Raw genomic sequence first — 11,103 nt, forward strand, 5'->3', positions numbered from 1 at the left:
TGTTAGCCTTATTTGTACCAACAACTCTATGTACTTGTGCTTGTAAGCTAAGCATTATTTGTAGTAATGGTGATTTGTATGTACCCGTGATTGTAAACTTGTCCTATTTGTAGCATTCTAGTGGTTTCTTTTATTATTATCATCTATTTACATCATTTTGTATCTTGTGTACTAATGAAGATACTTGTTTGTCATTGCAGGTGATTGAAACATGGTAGGAAGAGTGGGACGAGGAGGTGGCATTCAAGAACAAGTGTCAGATTTTTCAAAGACAAGAAAAAGAAGGATGAGGATCCTTCAGGCGCTTCTTCGAGGCCCCCCGCCAGGAGTAGCGGGGAGGGCTGCTCGCCTCCAGATGCGTGCACGACGACTTCGTAGTCCCTCCCCCCCCCCCCCCCCCACAGGTTCAGGAGGAGGAGGAGGAGGAGGGGGAGGAGGAGGACCAGCCTTTTTCTCACCACTTTTTACGGCAGTCCCTACATGATGGGGATGAGGATGAGGATGAGGTAGAGGATGCTGAGGAGGAGGTGGAGATGGAGGTAGAGGACGCGCCGGGAGGGGTGGAGGGGGGCGAGGAGGTGGATGGATATGTGGAGGGGGAGCTTGCTGAGGAGCTTTGGACAGGGGAAGGAGCTAGCTGTCTTGTCGCCGCCGCTGCCGGAGGGTAGGAAGGTGTACTTGCGTGGGAATGCGAAACTCCCCGCTCGACCATATGCGCAGAAGCATATCCAGCTCGAGCCCAAAGGAAAAAAGTAAGTGGCTCTCTCTTGGCTTTTCATTGTGCAACATATTTTATCTTTGTCTTTCAATTTGTGCAACATATTGATCTTGTCTTTCTACTTTTGTAGGTGCCTTATACACGTTGGTTCTGTGCGGCCCTCACGTCTTCCAAGTGGCATCCTTGGATGTCTTATTAGGGAGCACTACCCTGGCCTGGTGAAGTTGCCTGACGGTACGTGTGAGCCCGCTTGGACCTACAACCACTACAAGTTCGCAAAGGATAATTCCAAGTACCCCAACGTCGCTAGTCGAGTGGTGAATGAGTTTTGGGTAAGCTTCTTTGACACCTTATTAGTCAATACTTAGATGTAGCACTACCAGTTGCCTACTAATGACTTTATCCTTTTACCACATCTTTGTAGGAGTTTTTCACTCCAGTACATGCAAAGAGAATGAATGCTGCCACGTGGTGGGTAATCTTTTACGCAAGCTTATCCCGGAAATGTACTACGAGGCGCGTGTGAGATGTGTGATCAACTGGTACGCGCAAGTGAAGAGGATTCCACTTCCGAAGTCCAATGCACGGCTAAGGCTTATGACACGCGAGCAATACAATTTGGTTAGTATACTTGCTTCTTATTTACTTCATGACCGCAAGTTGGTGTCAATTCCATATATTTTGTATCATGTGTACATAGGTGCCTCCTCAATGGTGCGCCTCCAAGAAAGCGTGCTATGCGCAGATAGTGAATGATTGGGCAAGCCCGGCGTTCCTGGCAAGTCACCGTGATGCGCAGAGAAGGCGTCGCCTCTTGGTAGGTGGAGTACACCGTCAGGGGCCCCTCGCCTTTGGTGCCTATGTGGAAAAACAGGTGAGCAAATGCATCCACTATTTGTTCTCACATTGTTATTCTTTATGTGCGAGTGTTGCCTTCATTGTTCTTAATGTTTTCTTTTGCAGAGAAAGGAGAAGGGTGAAGATGTCAATGAATTTGATATTTTATGTCAGTCCCGGATGAAGAAGGTTGCGAAGGAGGGGGAGTCGCCGTGGCTCAACGAGAACTTCAACAATAAACGCATAGCGTACTGCGACAAGTTCAAGCAGGTGAAGGGTAAGGACGCTGACCCGTACAAGGAGCCCATCGATGCTGAGGTTGCTATGCTCGCGGGAGAAGGCATGAAGAATGGTTGATTATACATTGCGGATGGATCCGTCGACACCAGTAGCACGCCTTCTTTGTCCCAACTCCGTGCTACCAGGACAAGCGGAAAGCCTGGTATAGAGACCCGTATTAAGCCTTCAGTAGTCATGTTCAACGAGATGCATGTATGTTCTTCACGGGCCCGTTCAGAAATTGCTTCACAAATTGCTTAAATGTTTTGCATTCTAATGATGATGATGACATTACGACGTAGGCTAAGTGGGATGAAGAGCGCCATCGTGCCGAGGAGGCCGAGAGAGAACTTGCGGAAGTGAAGGCGACGCTGCAAAGCCACAACGAGAGGTTTGCTTCTTATGACCAGCTATTTGCGGTAAGTTCTTGCTTGAAACACATAATACCATGGTCGATGTCTTCTTTTTTTAGCTTGTGAACCTTACCTTCTAGAATTGGATTTGCAGATGTTGCGTGCAGCTGGTGCACCTGGTATGGCCGTCGCACCTCCTCTTCCTCCTCTCCCACCTCTCCCTCCTCTTTCTGGGCCATTTGTAAGTTGTTTTGCCTCTTTTTCGTTCTAGGGCATTTTATTTGTGTCTTGCACCTTCTCATGCATGCATACTCCTTTACCATGCTTGCAGGGGATCCCATCGGCTGGTTCTCACAACCCGTCGCACCAGTCGGATGCAAGCCCTGTGACCCCAGCTGGTAGTACGAGCATGCCTCCGCCGGCCAATCCTGACCTTCACAGCCTAAGGAGGCAACTTCTCCTTATCTTGCTTGCAGAAATTACGCCTAGCACTATCTTTAACTATATCCATAGATACCCAAAACTATTCCATTTTGTGCTTGTTAACTAAACATGCCCATTTGTTACCTCGTGTGTATGTCGATTATCCTTGTCAACTAGTTTTCTACAGTAAACCTTACTCTTCCGTGCTTTCGAATTTGTAGGATTTCATTGAGGACTCCTAGGTCGATGTGGACTTGCATGTGTTGATCGCAGAGTCGAGGACCCCATGATGGATTTGTACTCGTTTGTTGATTGAGGATCATAGTGTGGTCTTGTAGTTTATGATCGTCTGCTCGTTTGGGGACTTGTTTGTCACGTTTGAGGATTGGTGAACTTGTATGGTGTTCGTTAGATATGTCAATCTCTACTTTATGTGTGTTATTCGTGATATTTATAGTATCGATGTACTTCTATATGTCAACCGTTGGTATTGGAGTTCAACATGTTGCTAGTTACACATTATATGCATATTTGTGTGTGAAATGCAGGAATATGAGAGAAAACAGGGGCAATGCCGTTGTGCTCCCAGTCCTCTTTGCCGGGTATCTCAGGAAAAAACACCCGGCGAAGATACCTTTGCCGTGCGTCCCAGGGAAAAACACCCGGTGGAGATACATTTGCCGTGTCTCCCAGGCCACGGTACCCAGCGAAGAGGGCTTGACGTAGCCTTCCCATGGGACTTTGCCGTGTGTAGTAGCAGGTAACACCCGACAAACAAATAGCAATGACGTGGCTTCCTTTCTTGTTTGCCGTGTAGTTTATAAAAAACACCCGGCAAAGACAAAAACGGTGACGTGGTTTTTTTGGTCTTTGCCGTGTGTGCGTTTCCACGGGACTCGGCAAAGAGAAAATGATGACGTGGCCCTTCCATACTCTTTGCTGTATGGTAGGAACAAGCACACGGCGAAGAAAACGCGCAGTTAGGCTGGCTGCAAACGGAGTTTCACTTTTCTCTGCCGTGTGCCTTCTTCCGACACCCGGCAAAGAGGCTTTGCCGTGTATCCGAGAAAATACACCCGGCGAAGATTCTTCGCCGGCCATGTCTTCGCCGTGTCGTCTTCGCCGAGTGTAATACATGGCGAATTCTTCGCCGGGTGTTTTTAGCCTTTCGCCGGGTATTTTTGGTACCCGGTAAAGATGCTGTTTCATGTAGTGACGACTCCATGGAAAACAAACGTGCTGCGAAAAATCCTCAACGGTAGTTTCTCCATATTATTGGCATCTCTTTCGTCCGTATACCAGGGCGGATCTACAGTGTAAGCACCGGTGTCAATTGACACCGACGCCCCCAGGACACATTTTCTTATAGTTGTAGTGCATAAGCAAAAAATGACACCATTAAAAATAGTTGTAAGCTTGTGTTGTTTGTTGTTTTGACACCAGTGACCATTTATTCTGGCTTCGCCCCTGCCGTACACCACCGTTGTTGCTCCTCCTCCAGTCCCTCCCCCGGATCTCCACGCCATGCCATGTTGAGCGCGGCCGAGGGAGTGTAGTCGTGCTGGTCTCCGCGCTGCGATCTGGCCATCCGGTATCCCCACTGTCACTTTAGTCCACGTGCCAAGGAGCAGCAAGGAGAAAAATGTCGATGTGTGCTCCATGGGGGGAAAGCTAATTTCGTGGGTTTGTCGTGGCCATCACACCGCTGCTGCCTCATACGGCAGCACCAGGAGAAGTCGGGCCAAGGGCTAAGGCTGGACACGAGCTAACTTGGTCCAAGTCATGTTTTGGCTCGTCGTTTGTCAGCTCGGTTTGGGCTGGCTCGCTGGGCTGTCGAGTCTGAAAAATGAGCTTTGCCTCGGGCTTCATAGAAACTCGGTGTGGCTCGGGCTAGCTCACGAGCCAAGCACCCTTAGTCACTGCCCGGTGGGCCCATAGAAGAGTAGCATGAATAACGGCGATGGATCCTTCATACGCCGATGACCTATCAAACTTGGGGGAGAAATGAATGTGACGAGGACGTAGTGGTGGCTTGGGAAAGCTACGAGTGGTCGCCATGGCGTCAACTGTCGCGACGCTGGATGGAGGCATGGTAGGTCGGGGCGCTGGATGGTGATGGAACGGACGGCGGATTGGCGTGTGGCGACATACTGTGCCGGCGGCGGGGACGCCCTGTGGAGGCGGCAGCGGATTGGCGTGCAACAGCATCGTGTGTTGGCGGCAACAGCCAACAGGTAGTTAGTTCCCGATACTTCATCTCGTAAATTTACCAGCCGTTGGTTAACTAGTTAGTTGCACATGTATAGGTTCCATCAAACCGCCTGGTGATGTGACAGTTTGGGGTAGTGAGAGTGAAGTCGCGAATGAGAGGAAGGAGAGGGGAGCGGTAAGGCTAATTATGGCGTGTGTTCCCGAATGGACGCGGCGTTTCCGTCTCCCTTCCCCACGCGTGCAGCCTTCTGGCCGTAATGGGCCTGGCTCCAAGAAAACTACCATTCCGGGCGTTCCTCCAGGGCTGTCCCAGAGGTGTTTTGAGACCCTGTTCATGCAACAACGCAGCGGCCTGCAGGCAACCAAACGGATCGAAAATTGTTGGGCCGATGCGAGCCAAGGTCCATCCAGGATACCAAACACGTCCATGCAGAGGAGATGGTGGAAGGAGCCTTGCGGTCAGCCGAGTCGGCAGTTTTCACTTGTAGAGTCTCCCTTGAAGGACTCGGATTTGACGTGCGCTGGCGACGGCGGCGTGCCGGTTTCCTTTGTTTGGACGATAATTGGGTGCATCTTCTACGTACGTCTTTTCTCTGCCCAGGAACTTCCTGTCGTAATGCACACCAACAGGTAGTTAGTTCCACATGCATGGATGGCCGGGAAACTTGGTTAACTAGTTAGTTGCACATGTCTAGGTTCCATGCACGTCGAGTATAATTTGTAATACGTGTTCGAGTGTCAACGCAAGTCATGTACGCAAATCGAACCTGGACAGGTGGTCGCATTATGCATAATGGAGGAGCAATGAAGCTGATGCCGCCGCGATGCACGCACATCAGCTTGTTTGTTTGTGCGTTCGCATGCACCACGGTTCCGCTGCAAAAGTAAGTTCACCTGTGGTACGGCTATAAATACACATGCAAAACAGCAAGTTTGCTTCATCCCATCTTCTCTCGAGCAAACCCCAAGACCCGAGCAGGAAGCTAGGAAGATGGCCAAGCTTGCCGTTCTCGCCGTGCTCGCCTCCTTGCTCGGCGCCGTGTCCTGCGAATTTCCAATCTATGCCGGCTACGGCTTTCCACCCCCGAATCCTAGCGTGCCCTACCCGCTCCCACCGGCTTGTCCTCCGCTGAGCCCTGCCCCTGGGCTCAAGGTCGGCTACTATGCCGACAAGGACAAGTGCCCTCGGGCGGAGGAGATCGTGAGGGAGGTCGTGGAGAAAGCCACCGCCGGCGAGAAGGCCGGGCTTATACGCCTCTTCTTCCACGACTGCTTCGTCGAGGTACCAACACGTACATTCATTTCTTGCAGTATTCTTCGTATATGTAGTTTGTGCATGAAATGCAAGGTACGTAATTAGAGTAGCTGGCTCACAAATGTTGACCGTACGTTGGCGTGGTTCTCCCAGGGCTGCGACGGCTCCGTCCTGCTCAGCGGCACGGACACGGAGAGGACGGCTGTCCCCAACCTCAGCCTGCGTGGCTTCGAACTGATTGAGGAGGCAAAGGCTAAACTCGAGAAGCACTGCCCAGGCATCGTCTCGTGCGCCGACATCGTCGCCTTCGCTGGCCGCGACGCCAGCTACAGCCTGAGCTACGGCAGGATCAACTACCGTGTGCCGGCCGGCCGGTACGACGGGAAAGTATCGCGCGCCAACGACACCTTCCAGAACCTGCCGCCGCCTTTCGGGGACCTCGCCCTGACCACGGCCATGTTCGCCGCCAAGGGGCTCAACCAGAACGAAATGGTCGTGCTTTCCGGCGCGCACTCCATCGGACGCTCAGCCTGCTCCTCCTTCCCCGACCGCCTCCCGCCGGCCGCCAACTCCAGCACCGCCATGGAACCCAAGCTCGCCGGGCAGCTGACCGCGACCTGCAGCGCCGGCAGCAGCGTAAATGTGCCGCAGGATGCTGTGACCCCCGACAGGTTGGACAACCAGTACTACAAGAACGTCGTGAGCCGCGATGTGCTCTTCAACTCCGACGCGTCGCTCACCACGTCCTCGCAAACCGAGGACCTGGTGGAGTTCTATGCCGGTAACCTTCCCTTTTTGGGTGGCAAGTTCTTAGGCCCACTCGCGTGGTACCATGACTTTGAAGATGCCATGGTGAAGATGGGCTACATCGGGGTGAAGACCAGCGCCGAGGGCGAGATCAGGAAGACATGTGCGTCGATCAACAAGCCCTAGTGCCCTGCCTGCACCGGTTGATGGTCTGGCCATCTCGACACCCTTGGACTAGTGAGAACAATGTTTCATAGTGTCGTGCTCTTTGGTGTTCTTAGTCCCAGTCATCGTTTCTAGTTTGCTTATTCATTTTACCATGTTTGTAATTCTTACTTGACCACTACCTCCAACGCCCGCATTCTTTTCTATATATATTGAGATCCACGAGTTAATTTGATCTGTTAATCGATAATGTATGTCCTTTATGGATGATCTATATGTTATTACCACTCTCGTTTGTGATTAGATTATCTGGATGATCTCTTTTCTTCTTCACAAATCAACACATCCATCTTCATTCCTGACTGGATGCTCTGGCTGAAAAGTGCAGTTACACAAGGGACTCTTAGTATCAAAGTAAATGATGAGATGAGTGAAATGGACTTTTGGCTCTCGGGTGCCACACACCCCCGTACACCTAAAAAATTGTAGTACTTTTAAAAAGTAAAAAAAAAACTGAATCTTCTTAGAAACCAAGGATGTTCAAGTTTGTACTCATGAAAAAAATGTTTGGAAAAGAAACGATTCCCATGGTCTTTAGGAAAAAAAACAAAATTAAGATAAATATAAAGTGAATAGTACCTGGTCATGGGGCGTTTCGAGTTTTTTTTAGCTAGGATACAATGAAAGTAATTTTCTAGGGAAATATTTATATAGAAGTATAATACCTAATCATCTTTGATTTCAAAAAAAAGTTCAAATTTTTTTAACCTTTGTTTTTTAAAAATCTTTCCAAGTATGGGGGTGTGTGGTACATGAGAGCCACTCTGCATTTCTGATGAGATGGGCCCTTATTTTGGTAATTATAAGGGAGATAGGCAAGTTGTGGCCGTGGGCTGTGGGTGGCTAGTTGTTCGTCGCCTACGTTTCAATGTTGAATGCTATTACATTGCCAGTAATCCCCTTGGCTGCCTCCTAGGCTTCTACTTTGAGCTCAGCGCCGCTGAGGCCGGCCTCCGTGCATGGTTACCGGCTAGCTATTTATAACTTACTTTTCCCTTATACATTATGCATTTTTTCCTACTATGTCTACTATATTAAATGGTTAGAGTTGGTGGAATGGTTGATAGGTCGTCCCTCTCCTCCCGCACGGGGAAATTCGCTCACGCCGAAAAACCCAAAGAAAACCAAGTTTTGGTCCCACGCACGATCCCCGACACCCTCTCAGCGTCCGCTAAAAAGACAGGAAGGAGCCAGGGTCCATTGTACCACGCCTGGACGCACTACCGGAAATCGTATCTTTGCCGTGTGTTTCCTTCTTTGCCGGGTGCTTTTACTCGGGTACACGGCAGTGAAGCTCTTCGCCGGGTGGCAAAACGAAATACACGACGACGAAAACTTTGCCGAGTGTTGACACACGGCGAAGAATAAACACACGGCACAGCAGAAAAAATGCACTCGGTAAAGATGAAGACACGGCAAAGAGACTCTTTACCGAGTGCCGCCACTAGATACTCGGCAAACAGAGCTGCCAGCTGGCGAGTAACGCATCCAGCTGACGGGGGTATAACGGTACCTTTCTTCGCCGGGTGTCACCAGTTAGACACCCGGCAAAGATCATCTTCGCCGGGTATTTTACGGAGATACACGGCAAAGAAATATTCCCAGGCCGGCGCGAGATCTCCCGCCCAACAAATAATTTGCTTTGCCGTGTGTCTTCTAGAAGGTACACGGCGAAGGCCTTCTTTGCCGTGTGTATTCCAGATGGTACACAGCAAAGCCCTTGTTTGCCTTGTATTTCATTGGGGTACTAGGCAAAGACGTCCCGTTTCGCCCCGTGGCGGCGCGCGAAACCGAAAAAGTTGGCCACATAAAATGACACGTTCAGGAGCTAAAAATGTTTTTTCCGGAAAATCTGGAGCAGGGGAAAGTGGACGCGTAGTTCAAATTTGGCCCGATTCCAGCGACATCGGCGGGAGACGACGTAGGATCGTACGGCTTCCCGGAGAGCTAGCGCGCGGGGCGGGTGTGTGGAACGCGTTGCGTAGGCGTTCTTCTATCGCTGTGCACGGGTTTCCCTCAACACTAGTTCGCGCCCCATGTACTTGCTTCACAAAAAACCCCCATTTCGGCACTCGGAAAATGGAAAACGGGTTTTTCGTGGCTATGATGGGAAAACCTCACACACAGCGTTGATTCCCATCCCATGGTACACGCATGTGCGCGATGTGGCCTCGTTCCGGCAAACTATGCATGCCCATTGGACATAACCTAGCCCGTTTGACCTAAAAGCCGTAGAACTCCTTAGGTGATAGCTCATTTCGTGAATGTTTTTCCGGAATAACTGTCTAATTCCAGGTTTGAAATTTTTCCTCGCATATGGGTCACATAAAATGACGCCTCGCGAAGGTCTCACATTTTTCTGATTTTTTTTGAATTAGTTTTGCTCGGAATGGGTCACACCAGCCATCCCGTTTCGCCCCGTCGAGCGCGGCGGTGATCCTGTTTGGAGGCGCGCTGATACGTCTCCAACGTATCTATAATTTCTGATGTTCCATGCTAGTTTTATGATAATACCTACATGTTTTATATACACTTTATATCATTTTTATGCATTTTCCGGGACTAACCTATTAACAAGATGCCGAAGCGCCAGTTCCTGTTTTCTGCTGTTTCTGGTTTCAGAAATCCTACACAGGAAATATTCTCGGAATTGGACGAAACAAAAGCCCACGGTCTTATTTTCCACGGAGGCTTCCAGAACACCGAAGAGGAGACAAAGAGGAGCCACGAGGCGGCCACACCCTAGGGGGGCGCGGCCCCACCCCTGGCCGCGCTACCTTATGGGGTGGACCCCTCGGGACTCCACCGACATCGCTCCTTCGCCTATATATTCCTCCGTCTCCGAAAACCCTAACACAGTCGACGATATTCCACGAAGAGTTTCGTAGCCGCCGCCATCGCGAAGACAAGTTTCGGGAGACAGAAGTCTCTGTTCCGGCACGCCGCCGGGACGGGGAATTGCCCCCGGAGTCATCTCCATCGACACCACCATCATCTTCATCGCCGTTGCTGTCTCCCATGATGAGGAGGGAGTAGTTCTCCCCCGAGGCTGAGGGCTCTACCGGTAGCTATGTGGTTCATCTCTCTCTCCCATGGTGTGATCTTTATGTGATCATGAGCTTTGTATCACTATTAATCTATGTGCTACTCTAGTGATGTTATTAAAGTAGTCTATTCCTCCTCCATGATGTAAAGTTAACAGTGTGTGCATCATGTAGTACTTGGCGTAGGTTATGATTGTAATCTCTTGTAGATTATGAAGTTAACTATTACTATGATAGTATTGATGTGATCTATTCCCCCTTTCATAGCTATTGTTGACAGTGTATATGCTATGTTAGTACTCGGTCTAAATTGCAATGGTCTATTATGCACTCTAGAGGTTACTTTAATATGAACTCCGGATTCACTCTCCACGGTGTGATGGTGACAGTGTGCGCATCGTGTGTGATTTCTTTATGAAGTTGTGGAGCTTGTTTACTCCGGCTTGAGGTGTGCTTTGTAGCCCTACACAATGAATGGTGTTTGTTATCCAACAAGAGAGTGTTTAAGAGTAGCATTTATTTATTCAGTTATGTGATCATTGTTGAGAGTATCCACTAGTGAAAGTATGATCCCTAGGCCTTATTTCTAAGCATTGAAACACCGTTTCCAACAAGTTCTGCTACATGTTTGCTTGCTGCCATTTTTATTTCAGATTGCAATTACTACTTATAATCATCCATATTACTTGTATTTCACTATCTCTTCGCTGAACTAGTGCACCTATACATCTGACAAGTGTATTAGGTGTGTTGGGGACACAAGAGACTTCTCCTATCTTAATTGCAGGGTTGCTTGAGAGGGATATCTTTGACCTCTACCTCCCTGAGTTCGATAAACCTTGGGTGATTCACTTAAGGGAAACTTGCTGCTGTTCTACAAACCTCTGCTCTTGGAGGCCCAACACTGTCTACGGGAATAGAAGCGTGCGTTGACATCAAGCTATTTTACGGCGCCGTTGCCGGGGAGGTAAGGTAAAAGGTATTCACATCCTCCGACTACTAAGCTATTTC

General features: G+C 49.5%; 1 protein-coding gene across 1 annotated transcript; it reads left to right on the plus strand.

Moving 5' to 3' along the window:
* The first annotated feature begins 5,812 nt into the window (after positions 1-5,812).
* LOC124646921 (peroxidase 2-like) lies at positions 5,813-7,009 on the plus strand. The gene is made up of 2 exons (XM_047186959.1): positions 5,813-6,103; positions 6,230-7,009. The coding sequence occupies exons 1-2, from the start codon at positions 5,813-5,815 to the stop codon at positions 7,007-7,009; spliced, it is 1,071 nt and encodes a 356-aa protein (XP_047042915.1).
* Positions 7,010-11,103: the final 4,094 nt, after the last annotated feature.

Source organism: Lolium rigidum, chromosome 4 (assembly GCF_022539505.1).
Source record: "Lolium rigidum isolate FL_2022 chromosome 4, APGP_CSIRO_Lrig_0.1, whole genome shotgun sequence".
Classification (NCBI taxonomy): domain Eukaryota; kingdom Viridiplantae; phylum Streptophyta; class Magnoliopsida; order Poales; family Poaceae; genus Lolium; species Lolium rigidum.